At 38.9% G+C, this 15,426-nt stretch overlaps 1 protein-coding gene across 4 annotated transcripts in view; it reads right to left on the reverse strand.

Moving 5' to 3' along the window:
- Positions 1-15,426, reverse strand: part of EYA1 (EYA transcriptional coactivator and phosphatase 1) — a 143,980-nt gene that overhangs the window by 80,328 nt on the left and 48,226 nt on the right. For 3 of the 4 annotated variants that reach the window (XM_033081624.1, XM_033081615.1, XM_033081606.1), the window contains exon 2: positions 1,320-1,369. In XM_033081624.1, coding sequence (XP_032937515.1) covers positions 1,320-1,369 — 50 coding nt within the window. Of the gene's footprint in view, positions 1-1,319; positions 1,370-8,441; positions 8,514-15,426 lie in introns of those variants that run through there. The other variant, XM_033081635.1, reaches the window with a different exon arrangement.

A 15,426-nucleotide genomic window follows, 5' to 3' on the forward strand; every position in this document is an offset into this window, starting at 1 on the left:
ATGCAGTCTGCTATTTATCAATATCTCAGACACTTGGTAAACAATTAACTTCTTCTCCCAACTTGATCTTTTCCAGTGTTTAACTCATGTTGTAGCCCCACATGACTGGCCAGCTACTGTAATTATTTTTGTAGCTTGATACCAAATAAAACTTAGATTCCAAGCACCAAAAATTGATGTAATCTTGTATTTTTAAAATATGCACAAAGATGGAATCACCAACATATGAAGACATATATTCTCTTAAAAACGAATTAACACTCTGCTTTTTCAAGGTTTACCACTCAGTGGCAATATAATGGGCCTCCAAAACAAATAAAACACTTGAAGCAATTGTGGAAACCTATCATCTAGTGACAGGGAATGAGATATTCCTGATGTATGTGTTTACTCTGGCAAACTACTTAATTGTTCCTCTGTTTCTTTTGAAACAAATGCAGCATTAAAACATTATTATGTCTGCTCACTTGTTTGCTTTGTGGATTACATAAAGCGTGCCCAATTGGAAAGGGATATGACCGACATACAGTGAATCCATACAGGCGTTAGTGTGCCTCAGTTCTCTGCTGCATCTCAGCAGCTGTCGCTTAGTCAAAATGAGAAAAGAGCAATTCCCACCTAAACCAAAAATTACATGTTTAAGCAGCACAAAAGTAGCTGAATATTTAAGAATTATGCTTCCAACAGCCTTATATTAACAGGCCAACAGTCATCACCACCATGACATATCCCTTGGTTGGTGCTGGGGCTTATGACTGAAGTACCCTGTCCTTCTGTTCCTTTATACCTAAAACTTTGGATATTGTTATTTGATGTACTCATTCTAAGTAATTGCTCCCAGAAGAAACTTCATAGGTTACTGTGCCTCCAAGGCATTTCAACCAGTAATTTTTCAGTTTAAAAGAAATGCTTAGGCTCTTTTAAAGACTATTAAAATTATATATAAAATTACTCCTGCATTAATGGTATAAATATCCTAAATGTCATTTCAGGTATGAAGCTTTTATATTTCAACCGAAATTTTAACATAGGTTCTAAACATAGGTCCTTCACTGAATTCTTCTCTACCTAAAACAATCTACACAAAAAGGAGAAGATGATACTGCAATGAGTTCAAAATGCCAGACAATTTAGTGAAAAGTTACGTGCTCATGGTTTAAAGACTTGGTTGTACACACGTAAAAGCTACGCTCCAGCACTTACTCATCCGCTTAAAGTGGGAAACAAGAATAAATATTTTACTTATCTCTTGAAGGTAAAAGAAATCCCCAACAATAGAAGGTTTGCAAAAAATTAGCAATTTTCGGTCAAATCCTTACCTGCAGCTTGAGGAAACAGCAACATCTGAACTGGTTTGGGACTTCTGCACCTGCAAACCAGTGAAACAAACAGAAGCTTCTATTACTCCACTTTACCACGAGGCCTTAATTTAAAGAAAGGATATCACTGCGGATGACAATTGTGTCCTTTAAATCCGAAGGGAGAGGAGGAGGGCGCGGTGCCCCTGAAAGGCATATTGTCTTTAAATTGAAGGCTCAACTGTTGTTTCCCCGGCAGGTCTGCCTCCCTCCTCCCCGCGCCAGGGGACGGCAGCCAAGTGACGGGATAGTGATTCATCAGGGGCCCGTGACAGCTGCACAGGGGCTCGCTCTCTCCTCCCCCGGCTCGGCTCGGCTCGGCTCGGCTCTGCCCTGCACCCCCCAAGGTAACCCCGCCGGGGCAGCGCCAGCTGCTCCTGCCCCAGCCCCGCAGCATCCTCCGCTGCTCCCGCCTCTCCGCATCCCTCCTTCTTCGCTCTTGACAGCTCCTTCTGACCCTCGCCGCAATGGTTTTCTTCCTCCTTTGCTCTCCGCCATCCTCCCTCTGTGCCACTGCGAACCCACAGGTCAAGCTCACCCCAAAGGCAAGCTAAGGGACGCTGATGTTACTTTTTTGGTGGGAAGGAGTAGAGAATAGCAAGGGGCAAGTCTACTCATGGTAAAGACCTTCAGTATATAGCCAACAAACAGCCTTACAGAACCATCTCTAAAAGAAGCCCACCTCCAGCCAGGTCAAATGAAAATAAAAACTCCAGAGGTTATTGCATAGTCTTACTCCTGAAATTCCAGTTGCTAATGAGATTTCTGATAAAATTACTAAAAAGGACACTTCTGGCTAAATACATGGGAGGAAGCTGCATTTACCTCTGAGGTCACTCCTGAAGAAAAGGAAACTGGTTCCACTGGGAAGCCCACCAATAATTTTTTAGTTTAATCAAATTATTCCTTTTATAACTCAGGTGAGCAATAGTTTTCATATTCCATCAGAAAAACACTGTGGCTTTACCAACAAACTCTAGCCAGTAACAATAGTCAGCAGGTGATAAAATTCAGGTGGAAATACACTGCAGGACACTGTTAGCTTAAAAGCACACGAAAGCTTCTCTGGGCAAGGTATACATCCTCTAAATGTCTGCAGGGAGGATCTTGTGCGTTTCCACTCAACCCGAACTGACATCTCTTAAATGATCACAGAGCAAAGACAAGGGAGATGAGGCATTTTAAGTGCCATAAAAATCATCCGAGCAAATAGTACTTATGTGTCTGTAGGGTGGGTTTTTTGTTATTTTTAATCACAGACAGAATTACTACTAGCAAGAGTAAACAACTACCAGGGGCAGTCAGGCAAGGAAGAACATCACATATGATGTCAAGAAGCATGCAATAATGCATGCTGAAAAACATCAATCTTTTTATAACTGGGTACTTAAAGTACTGCATAACACGCTTTTCAATACATTGTTGCATGCCAAATCAAACTAGACTAGCAGATACAGTCAAAACTGTGCATTTTGGTTTGAGGATTTTTTCCCCCTTAGTTCTTAACCCCAGAAACTGCTGCAGAGTGCCTTAGGATATGCTTCTGCTGTTACGTCTAAACACCTGGAAAAAATTATAGGTGAGAACTAAGTTTGCCTACAGAGCTATCTTCACTCCCTCTTGCACAGGATCTTTTAAAACCCATCTTTTATAATAGAAAATACTCCCTTTTCAAATGGATGCTCTAACTAACCGATATTTTCCAACACCCACTACACAATTATTCATGCTTGATTAAAATAAAAAAAAAAGTAATCCTCACTATTTTAAGTACCAAATTTTTACAAAAATGGTAACTTCTGTGCATTTGAATATATATGTATTATATACATATATACATCTTCATGTATGTGCATAGCAAAAAAGACCCCATTTCTGTTTTTGTGGGACAGGGCTAAAAAAAAATAACCAGCTCATTCAAAGTGAATTAAATATATACCTTAAATGTCCTCCAACACCCTATGATTTGTGAAAGTTCATATCCACAATTTTCATTTTCATTAGACGTACTTTAGATATATTCCTTTGTGTCTCGAGGATTATTTAAACCATGTGTTGCACGTTACCAAATTTAAAAATGACTCTTTAATCAAAATAACTTTAAAACAACTAATCCTCACTTAGGCTGGTCAGCTGAATCCACAGAGTGGTCCAGGAAAAATAAATCTACTCTCAAGAATGCGAATGCAGACAACAATTAGACACAGATGTGAGTGAAATTAGTTACAGTTTACAAAATGCTACACTTCACATGCTTTCAGTTTTTTATGTGCAGTACAAAATTACAACATAGTAAGGAAACACACTTATGACGACCAGTTAGTTCATAGAATAAAAACATTTCTGGGTGGTGTGTGCTTGTGCTTTCTCTCATATATTCTCATTTTGTCAACAGGTTTCAGGATAATTGAAGTTTGGCAACATAACTCACATATCAAATAAAAAGTGGGGGAAAAAGCCTAAATGCTTGGCCTTACCCCGACAGAAATGGGTCACAATGAAAAAAAAAAAAGAAGAAATAAATAATTTTTTTTAAAAAAGGAGCTGTTACACCCCCTTCATACTCAGTGCCCTGCTTAAACTAAAAATGCCTTATATGCTAAATGGCATACACGTTCTTCTTAATACTTCAAAAACATTACTCTGTATAATTTGATTTTTGTCAGTAACATTCACATCTTTCTCCTTACTACAGATTGCAGATTGGGCACTGTGTAGTACATGGCGAGAAAAAAAGGACAGTGATAGCAAAGCTACTTAAAATTCATCCATTTAAGAATCCTAAATCAGTAACATCAAATTCTGATTAGTTAATGAGGTCTTTTAAGTTTGCCCTTTTTTCTAATTAAATTTATAATTCTTCACAGATGTAGGTTTTGTTGATGTTCAATTTGTCTCTCTCATTTTGTTAAACCTCACATAGTACTCCACCAATCCATTGAATAGCCACATTAAATCTGTTAATACCATGCTCTTCAACCCCAGAAATTATTTCCAGAAGGCAAACTTGCTTTGAGAGATCATCAAACAAGACTTAAGGTACACATTTTATCACATTTTCCCTACCACAGAGCTCAGGATGCAGAGGAAAATTCATGACTTTTGCACTGTTTATTATACTTTGCTAAATTACAAATCAAAAGCATCTGACAGAAGATCATGTATGAAGCCAAAAAGTTAATAATGTTCTGTGAAAAGTAAACTGTAAATGGGAAGAGATTCTAAATTTCAGCAGCACAGAGCAAATAAAATGTAGGTACTTCTCTAAATTACAGGTTTTCCACAGTATTTTTGCTTGCTAGGAGCAATTTTTTTAATGGCTATAATTTAAAACATTTTTCCAGCTGAAAAGAAATTTTTGAAGTGAAAATAAGAATTTAACCCAGAAAACTATGGCCAGCACACACGTTCTCTCTTAAAATATAGTTCTACTTTAAAGAAGAAAAATTCAAAGACAATGGCAGTTTTCAAACTAGGCTGTTCCTTCTTAGGAAAAAAAAAAAATCTGTCATTTTTAGGAAGGGGTGGAGGGAGGGGGAGAAAGGGACCTTTTTCCCAACAGCACTCTTTACCTCCCTGAAATAACCATGCAGTCAGTATCTACAGATGTAATGGCTTCAACAGCCAAAATGTTACAAAACTAAAATGCAAATTGGCTGCAGAAAGGCACCTTGCTGGCAACCTAGGAAACTTGGTAATACTTTCACTCTTCGAATAATCATATATTGCTGTGCTCCAAGGGAGGAGGTTGGGCTTTTTCACTAGATATTCACATCAAAGACAAATTGCACTTACTAAAGCAAAAGCAGGTAATTGCAGTTACTTAATTTTTAATTACCAGTTTAAATTCTTCCAAAGTGCTATCCTGTGTGCTCATTTCATACACTCATGAATGAGACATTTTGAGATCCCAACATTTTCCTCCCTTTGAGAAAGAAGTACTACAATGTGACAATGCTTCTATTATGACCAGCCATTTAAGAATGCTTTCTGCTTTTCCAAGATTTTTTTGGCTCCCAAGAAATATTTCATACTTATTGCAATTCAAACAAAATGATTACTCATTCTTTTTTTTTCTCCTAAGGTGAAGCATGACTCAAGCTGTCTGTCACTGCACAGAACTGCTGAGAGGGGATGGCTGCTCATTTCCAGACCCTTCCAGGCCTTGGGAAAACTCTGACAGCAGTGAGGTGCTTGGTTAAAAACTGCATGTCATGGGTTTGTGAGCAACATGAATGCGCAGTGTGCGTATGTGTTTTTATACCTACATTTCTGTAACGTGTATACACACAGATATAGGTACTTCTACAGATGCACATCCATATATATACTATGAATTTATTTGACACCTCAAACCAGTAGTCTGTGTTCTGGCAGATGCTTTGCGGACCATCGCAGTATGGGTTGGAAAATAAAATAATCTTTATACATAATATCTACTGTTTAAAAATTCCTATGATACACTACACCCCATTTCCACTTCTTATTCCAAATTTCCCTTGGTCCTCATTTTTAAATTTAAACAAACTACATGAAACACACTATCATTTTTTTCCCCCGGAAAGCTTTTATCTCTTCCGCTTACCTCAGTTTTGAATGTTTGCTTACAGAAGAAAGAAAAAACCACACCAAAACCCAACCACCTTCAAGAAAACATTTTTACGTGCACTAACACCTTTACTTTTCCAGAATGAATCTTGCACTATAAAGGGCAGCCCTTCCTCTTGGTGTTTGAAACACCGAGAGAATGTTTGGTGGGTCTTGGTTGCTCAAAAGCAAGATGTAAATTTAATGAGACTTCAGAAGGTCTTTAACTTCCTTGTTCTAAGATCACCGTTCTAAATAAGCCACCTAAAATGTCAATAAACGTCAAATATTTCAGTTGTGTAGATGTTTATTCTGTCATCTTGAAAAGTTCTCCTGTGGGGACCTGCATGTTTTCCTTGGTGTTTGGAAAATTTAAACATATTAAGCAAAAGGATTTCCTGCTTCAGAAAGCACTGTCAAAATCTCTGTCAGGCATTCTTCCTCCCAATTTTTTTACTATTTTTCTCACGCTCTCAATGTCTCTTTCAACAAGGTCTGCTGGTTTCTTACCGTAGGCGCCTATTTCCACCCCCCATTTAACATCTCCCCATCACGTTACTCCTATCTGCCGAACCACCAGCACTCGAGGAAACCAAACAGGAGAATCCGCAAAGCCCATCACAACAAACGGAACCTCCTCACATCTGTTTTGCGGGAAGCCTGCGAAGCCCAGCCTGAGCTAGGGCCAGAATTACCTGGGGCACGCAGTGGTTTACAGCTGCTGGGCGCTGCGCTGCGGGACGCGCGGGAAGCGCCGCTGCCCCTCGGCGCCGCCGGGCCGCGCTCCGCGGCAGCCGGGCCGTGCAGCGGCCCCGCTCCCGGCGCTGTCCGTCCGTCCCGTTCCCGGGATGAGCTCCCGCCCGCGCCCCGCGCAGCCCCGCGGGGCTGTCAGTGCCCGCGCCCCGGTACTCACGGTGCCGGCGCCGCTCCGCGGGTCAGAGCGCGGCGCCCGCGCCTCCCATGGCGCTCGGGGCAGGAGCGCCCCGGGGCCGGGCCGCGCCGGGCCGGGCCGGGCAGACAAAGCGCGGCCGAGGAGCTGCCTGCAGCCCCGCCGTCTGTTTGCTCAGCCTTGTGTGTCTGCCCAGGCACTGCCTGGGGGCACGCCGCCGCTCCCGCGCCCGCTTTCCTCCTCACTCCCCTTCGCCTTCTTTTTTTGTTTTCTTTTTTTTTTTTTGTTTCCCCTCTGCTTTTTTTTTTTTTTTTTTTTCCCTCCCTTTGGGTTTTGTTTTTGTTTTTGTAATGCAAACCGCAGCTATTCTCTTGTCCCAACCTTATTGGCTTAAGAGCAACGACTGCAATGAGGCTGGCGCGGTTCTGAAGCCAGCCTTCTCCCCGCACGGCCGAAGCGCAGCCGGGCTCGGCCGCGGAATCTGCGCGGCCCCGGCCGCCCCTCCGCCCCCCGCCCGGCCCGGGGCCCCCCTCCCTCGCACCTTCCTCAGCCTCACCCCAGGAAAACTCCCGAAAATCCCTCCTCATCTAGAAAGCTGGATCGCGCGGAGATGCGTCCGCTCTTGTAAAGCTGGGTTTAAACTAAAGCCGTCCTAATAGAATAACTGGAATTACACCAACATTATATCAATGAGAGAAGCTAAATGGGGATACTCAGAGAGGCTCTTAAGCGCACAAGCAGCATGCACGTCCGGACATGCCGTTTTGATTGGATATGTAACAGATTTGTTCTCAAATATCTGAGATTCTTGCAACCTTGTAAAGAAAGGGTCTGCTAAAACTATTTAAGCTAGCCTTGTCCAGTTTAAGGGTATTTATTAAATAAAATATCTGTAACTTTTAAAATGGTTTAAACCACTTAAAACATTAAATATCTGTACGCCTAAAACCAATTGTAAATATAGTCAAATTCGTATTTTAATTATTACTAATCACGTTTTAAAATTTAAAACTGTATAAAGCCTGTTTCCGCAGACCGTATAAATGTTTCCGAAGAAGGGAGAGAAGGTTGCACAGAGTTAAATTTGTGCATTAAGTAACCTTAGCTTTTACCAATCAATAGGTAATTAAGTAATTTAATTAGTAAGCCATTAAACTGAAATGGGTTTATGATGCTTTTCTTTTAAACAGAACTTTTAGTTGCTCATAATTTAAAAAAAAAAACAAAACAAAACAAACAAACTCTTTTAAAAATACATACATTACGTTAAAAAACATTATAACATTCATAGTAACTAAATTTGACCAGCATTCTCCAGAGCATTTCCACTATGCAGCCAGCATTTTCACTTCATGCAACACTAATTTTTCTACACTTTTTTTCAGTGTGCATAATCCAAATATGATGAGGAAAACAGCGTAACGATTTGTAGTACCAAAAAAGAAGTCTTAATACCATGCCAGGTCTAAAGTACTAAATTTTAAAAAACCAAAACAAAACCAAAAATCAACAACCTCCCCCAACTTTATACTGTATAAACAGATTGAAACAGAACTTTTTTTCTCCTCACAAAAACCTGTGGTTATTCACTGCTAATATATCCTTACCTTCAATTAACTAATCTGTGAATGAAAGCAATACTTCTAGAGGAGAAATATCTTCTGGCTACTACATCCCAGTAAGTGAGACATTATTTTGTAGCAAGTACATTGGGAATACTTCAGGGAAGCAGATCGGTTTGCAAAGCTACAAGTCAACCTCGAGCTGAAAACGCACCTAGGATTTCATTTTGTTTAGCGGAGAAAAGGGATCTCGGGACAGTCACACTCCATATAAGGGAACCCAGGTCAAAATAAGCAGCTTTCGATTGGGCCCGTCTGCGCAGCCAGCACAAACACAATCCCATCACTTCTTCAGAGTCACAAACCACATCTCACGCCAAGAAAACTATTTATCGTGTTCTATATTAAACGGTGAAAGAAATACAAATTACTTTTATTATGGAGTCACGCAGTTTTGTCAGGTAAAAGTCACTGAAACTCTGAAACACAAGGCTATGCAATCATTCCGAGCTATATGCTTTTTTGGAACAGCCATGATCTTCTGGAAAATGCTTACCACTGAATTCTTTACCAGTGTTAATAAGGATCATTTTTTAAAAGCCCCTACCCAATCTGATATAAAGACACATCTTGTTTCACTGTCTGTAGGAGCTAAACTATTAAATTAATAATATCAGGCACACGCTTTAACAAAGCAGAATCTCATTTTTTTCTAGAAGAACTCAAAAAATATCACATTGTTGTGAGATACAATCTAACACTGGAAAATGCAATCAAAACCCTTTCTCAAAAATAGTGATACTTAAATGATGCTATGGAAGTAAAAAGTCATATAAAAACAAGACTGTGACTTCAATGATGCACTCAAATTTTCGCATAGATCTATTTCATTCCATTATTGAAAAAAAAGACCCAAATAGCACAAAAATAGGAATAATTTTTAGCATTCTAAATGTAAAGGTTACTGAAATGGGTTTATTGTTGTTTAGTTTGTAGTCCCTACTGGGAGTTATATCTAAGTAATAACTTCAGGAGTGTGCCCAGTCTCTGTATTTAATTAAAGTAAGGCAGATCCCCACACACACGTACAGAGCTTGGTGAAGTGAGGATAAACATGGGATAAATTACACAGAGGCTAAGATGATCAGAAAAAGGGTGTTGGCAATGCATTGCATGAAAAGAATCAGCTTTGAATTTTTAATCTTTTCTGTAGTATGGCATGTAGACAGTATGGGAACTGAAGCCATATAAATGATCTAGATGGGGGATATGAGATAAAGTAGGGTCCTCTGTGTTTATACAGCCATTAAATAGTGCCTTAAAGTTCTTTATCTGATGTCTGAAGATTGGACTTCAGATCACTGTATATCATTACCCCATGATAGGGTCTAACCTATGAACTTATCCTACAGCTGATACTGTAGACCAGATCCTCATTTGGTTTAAGTGAGTGCAGTTCTTTTTATTTCAATAGGTAATCTAATTATTACAGCTGAGTACTGCACCGATTTGAAACCTACTTGAAAGAGGTTTGTTTACTTATCTTCTGGGGCTTGTCCTTCCCAGTAACTACATACCAAAATCAGTGCAGGGTGGGTTGTTGGCCACTGGCACCCAACATCATTTTCAAACCACAATTGCACTAACACCAGGTTTGGAACAGAGATTTCAGTGGGATTTGCATATGTTTACATCATGCCTAAATTTGCCCTGATTCTGCATTCCCATTAATGCAGCTGGCATCTCAAGAGTCCTAAGAAGTAAAGGACCAGGCCTATTCCATAACATCAAATGCATAGCCAGCTACTGGTATATTATTACAACCATTACTCATGCAATATGGTTTTAACTTCATATGCAGTGTGACATACTTGTTTTAGCACAAGTAAAATGGGTCCATCTGGAGCACAACATTTACTGGGTGCTTAGGTGCCACGATTACAGATGTTCTGGTAATTAAGAAAAATTAGATGTAAGATGGATATGGAACAGTGGGATGTTCATATGTTTGTCTCCATGTAGGAAATACTACTGAAATATTTAATATCAGAAATAGGCCTAGGAAGACCACACTTCACTAAAGCAAAAGATGTATCCCATTGCTCCTGAAAGCCACCGCCTGGCTCTTCCCATAACAACTGCAGTGCAACGTCAGAACCCTCTGAAGCAGCAATATCCCTCCTATGCCTCCATACAAGTTTTATCTTACACACAGCAGCTGTTGCCTAGAGACATCTCTGGCTGGAACAGAAGTTTGCAGCATTTGACAGGAGCCCGTATTGTCTCATGCTACTCATGTGAGCAAAAGTAGAAAGACCTTGGTAAATACAAACAGTAAAAGTGACAGAAATCAACCATTTTAAGTGCTCTATCCAAAAACTATCAGCATGACTAAGAAAAACAATTTAATTATATTCTTTCAAGACATACTGGATAAAATTATTATTGAACTAAGGTCTGTGTGCAATGTGTTATAAGAAAAGGTATGTGCTGTTAACCATCATCCTTAGCCAAAACACGTATCAACTGCTGGCCCCAGCTTGCTAGTTTTACTAGTTTGCAAGCAATTGTAGCTGTTTTCAATCCATCACTTCAGCACAAACTACAGAACCAGTTAGTATAGGAAATAGTAATCTCTATTAATCTTAAGTAGATGCTGCTTTAGCTTTTTTGAATGAATGCATGACTTACATATGATTCTGAAACAGCTGACAGCTATGTTATAAAGAAATGCAGAGACTGTCCACAGAAGAAGGATTCAAAGTGTTGTTTGAAAGCCAATATCTTAGTGTATCTCACTTCTTCACTCTCCAAAGTGAAAGTATGCGTCTTTCTTTGGTAGATTTCTTACATCTTAAAAGCATGATGTTAAAAAGAGGAATATGTGTATATAAAAAGTGTGTATATATATATATTTATAAATAAATAAATAAATATACATATATATATTTACAAGCACCAGTAGTGTAAATTATATATAATTACTCTAAATGCAAAATAAAAAAGTATTTTGGCAGGGTGAAGGAAAGGTTTCCTAGATGAACTGAAATTTTAAATGTATTTAATACCATCATTTCCCTTTGGGTATGTTTTAACACTCTACATTACTTGTCTCTTCTAGAAATCTCATGAAGGGAATGATTGACACACAAAAAAACTGAAAAATTATGGCTTTTCCCTAAAGACTGAGACACCAGGTCTGTGACATCCCAAGGGCAGAGCTCTGAGATCTACTCCAGGTTTAAGAGTGATGTAGCTTTTCCAACCACGCCAGTCTTCATTTTAGCAATGTTTTAGCTATTAAATTGAACTATAGAAAATCACCTTCTATTTTCCAATAAATTTCAAGAGTTTTACAGGCGGACTTTTAATACTGTCTACAGTACCTAAGAATCAGTGAATGTTACTTTTATTTGTGGTACAAAAACCTCTGCTCAAAAGATACATAAACATGTAATTATTTATAAAAGAAGTCCTGCTGAAGACAACATAGGTGTATCTGAAGAAATTCATTTGAAGAATTATCTGTTTACGAGGTAAGGGGAGAAATGAAAGGAGTAAATTGCAATCTGTGAACTTCCTTAAGAAAGAGCTAATTTTTCTAATTGATATTCAGGCTTTTACTCCAGCTCAGCATGGAAACATAATTGCCTAAAATTTGAAAATAATCATCCTTCACTGTGATATGTGAATAATAATTTGCTTATAAAAATGAGCAAGTCAAATCAAATGCACCACTGATGATGAGAAGCAGCTTGCTAGCATTCTAATGGGTGATAAAAGCTATAATCAGTAGTTCCTCAGAAGACTGGGTTGCAGGAAGAACTACAAATGAGAGATTACCAGTGAGCTGAGAAAATAATCAAGTCCTGTTGTTCTGTAAAGACTATAAAACACATCATTTCACACACATGCCATTTTTCCATAGTTCATCCTCCCACGACTGTTTAGGCCTTCCTCATCTTGCATTTAGTTCTACTAGAATAGAGTATAAATTTTTTTTTCATAGCAATAACTTACATTTTTGCCAGTGATATAAATACAGTGCACTGTATGACATGAGTCAGCTCAGTAATACTAGACTATCTTTTCTCCAACTTTTTCCCACTAACATGAGCAAAAACAGTTTTATCAGTACCTCCTGTAAGGTGAAAAGGAAGATGGAAAGTTTCTCTTTGCTTTTCAACTCTGAATTAAAGTCATACTCAGAATACTTTACTCTGCAAGAAAAAGATATTTGTTCACTAACCACAGAAACAATATGTTTATTTGTTGTAAATTTCATTTTGTTAATATTCCTAAATGCATTTCTTTTTTTTTTCCAGAGTGTTATTCATGTCACTGTTCAACAGTAGATGGAGCAGTGGATCATTACTGTATTTTAGTAATTTGTGTCAATTGTTACATAATTTTTCATCTATTGAAATATAAGGCTGCACTAAAAATATTATATAGAGAAAATAATTATTGATTAAAGCATTTAGAATTAGAAAGAAAATTGAGAGAACAGTAACCCAGGCTCACTTGGACAAATTATTAAGACAAACCTGCATTTACGACTAATGTAAGTGACTCATAAACATACATTCAAATTACAAACCTTGTGTTAGCTGACTGCAGTAAATATGTGTATCCTTAACTTTGAAACATTCAGTCACACAAAATTTTCTCATGGTGATCAGGAACAGTGAAATATCTTCTAAAAGTGACATGCATAAATATTCCCCGTTGTCGGCCTTGTAATGAAAAGGACAAAGTGGAAGCCTAAGTTAAATAATCCTGTGATTTATTTTATACTTACAACAATGTTTTTCCCAGAAACTGTTTTCAAGAAATTTAACACAATAAATTCTTCTGAACCTTACAGTAATTATACCAGGAGGATCATTTGTTCAGCAGAAGCTAAATTCTCACATATGTGTAACCATCTAAAATTGAGCATTCGGTCATAGGTGATCATCCAAACCCTCATCCTCAGGGGAGGGAGAGACACTTCCAGTCGAGGTAGGGGACCCAATTTGGAGGTGTCCCCTCCCTGTAGAGACAGATGATGGACTTAAGCTACCCTCAGGTTTTGATGGCTACAGCTGCCCCAAGAATCCAGACTTTACTGAACCCAACAGTGTAATTTCCCTTAAAATCAATTGAGTCTCAATAGCAATTGTATTCATAGAAGTTTCAAAATAGAGCATTCGGCTCTATTTTGAAACTTCATATAATTACTGACTCAGACTGCCAATATTTGTTGTTACAAATCAAGGCCAGAGGAAAACTTCTCAGATGGCTTCAAAGACCCAGTTCTCATCCCCAAGCCCAGCTCCCTCCCCCGCTTCCTTCCAGCAGCATTAACTTTTTCTCTGCAATCTCACAAAAAGGAAAAAGAGTAACCTCTAAAGCTGTTTTAGACTGAAGGTCAGAATTCAAAGGATTGGTAACTTTATCCACGGAGCCTTGCAATCACATTGCTATTGGAAACACACCCAGAAGCACCAGCTCTCGAGATGTTTTTATTAAGCAATGTCAATAGGTACGAAATTTGAAGGTTGGTTTGTTGGGGGGGTTTTTTCCATAGCGTAAGGTTTATCAAGACTCATATTTGCAAGAGATCAAATTGCTTTCTGCCACTGAATTTTAGTTTAACATTCTCTCAGGTAAGGAAACTGGGCTCTGTGTCACATGCTAATGAAAACAGCAGCTTTGGTTTGTTTATCTAAATACTTAAAGAGAGGCACCTCTTGCAGCCAAAATGTAAACAAAGCTTAAACTCTTTTTACTGCTTGGATACTTCCAGACTACTAATACACTTTTTTTTTTTTTTTTAAATTAAGGGCATTATAGATTTTCTACATATATATTCTGCTTGAAAATCTAGCTTCCTGAAGAAATGTTTGATTCTTAAACCAATTATTCATAATTACACCTTCACTTTGAGCCCACAAACACAAGATGACAGTTCCCTTTCAAACCTGGGCTAAAGGGGGGAGTGGGAAATCACAGAGAGCAGTCAGAAATTTTGTCCCTGCAAACCTGTCACAAATTTAGAGGGAAATAGGTTAAAACAAGGACTTCAAGTGAGTTTCCCAATAATTAAGAACAAGCAAAACTGTGGTTCCAGTATCTAAAAAACCAAATCCTATATCTTGACCCTCTGCCTTGTAGCATATCTGCATGCCCAAAAGAGCAAAGCATTCATATCCATCCAAGCAATTCACCAGAGGAAGTTCTGAAAATACATCTTTAGGGATGCCTTGCGTTCTACAGTGCAGTAATTTCCATACACAACCACCTCCATTAAACAATATTGCTAAACTAGGCACAGACCAGTGAAAATGCATCTTTGCCAGTTTATGGGCTGAGAGACAAAGCATGAGAGCTGCATGGGCAGAGGCAGAATGTTTTTCTTGCAGTGGTACCGGAAGAATGCAGTACCATAAGGAGAACAGGACATAGAGCTACACACAACAGCAGACAACTGCATGAAGAATTTGAAACCAAGTTGAGTAACCTGGTTTTAACTCTTATAATTTGATTTTTAAAAAGTTGCAGTCCGTCTGCTATCAGTATAAGGAATGTGTTGAATGCAACTCAGAAATGCTTATTCTTCTTTGGTGAATCTAGTGCCACTGTAATCACAAGCAGGCTATTTTTTGTAACCAGGCTGATTTTAATAGCTCTTCTGGAAAGCACAAAAGCCTAATATAGAGACACCTTGTAAAATTTAGTAGCCATAGTAGTTTGAAAATGCATTAGTCTGAAATATATTCCACCAATGTACTCTACTGCAGATGACTGGTTTTTTAAAAAAACCCTAAAATTACACTGCATGTGATGCCTTATGGTGCCTGGGACACAAGGGTTTCATTGCCCTGGCTGAGGACACCTCCTGCTCCACCAAGCCCCAATGGGCTTTGGCCATTCACTGAAGCATCCCCAGCCCCTGCAGCCACTGATGAAGTGCTTACCCACCCCTGAAGCATCCAGGATGAACGCTCCCCCTCCTGAACCTTAATCTGTATCTAGAATGGTTTTG

The sequence above is a fragment of the Catharus ustulatus genome, chromosome 1 (genome assembly GCF_009819885.2).
Source record: "Catharus ustulatus isolate bCatUst1 chromosome 1, bCatUst1.pri.v2, whole genome shotgun sequence".
Taxonomy (NCBI): domain Eukaryota; kingdom Metazoa; phylum Chordata; class Aves; order Passeriformes; family Turdidae; genus Catharus; species Catharus ustulatus.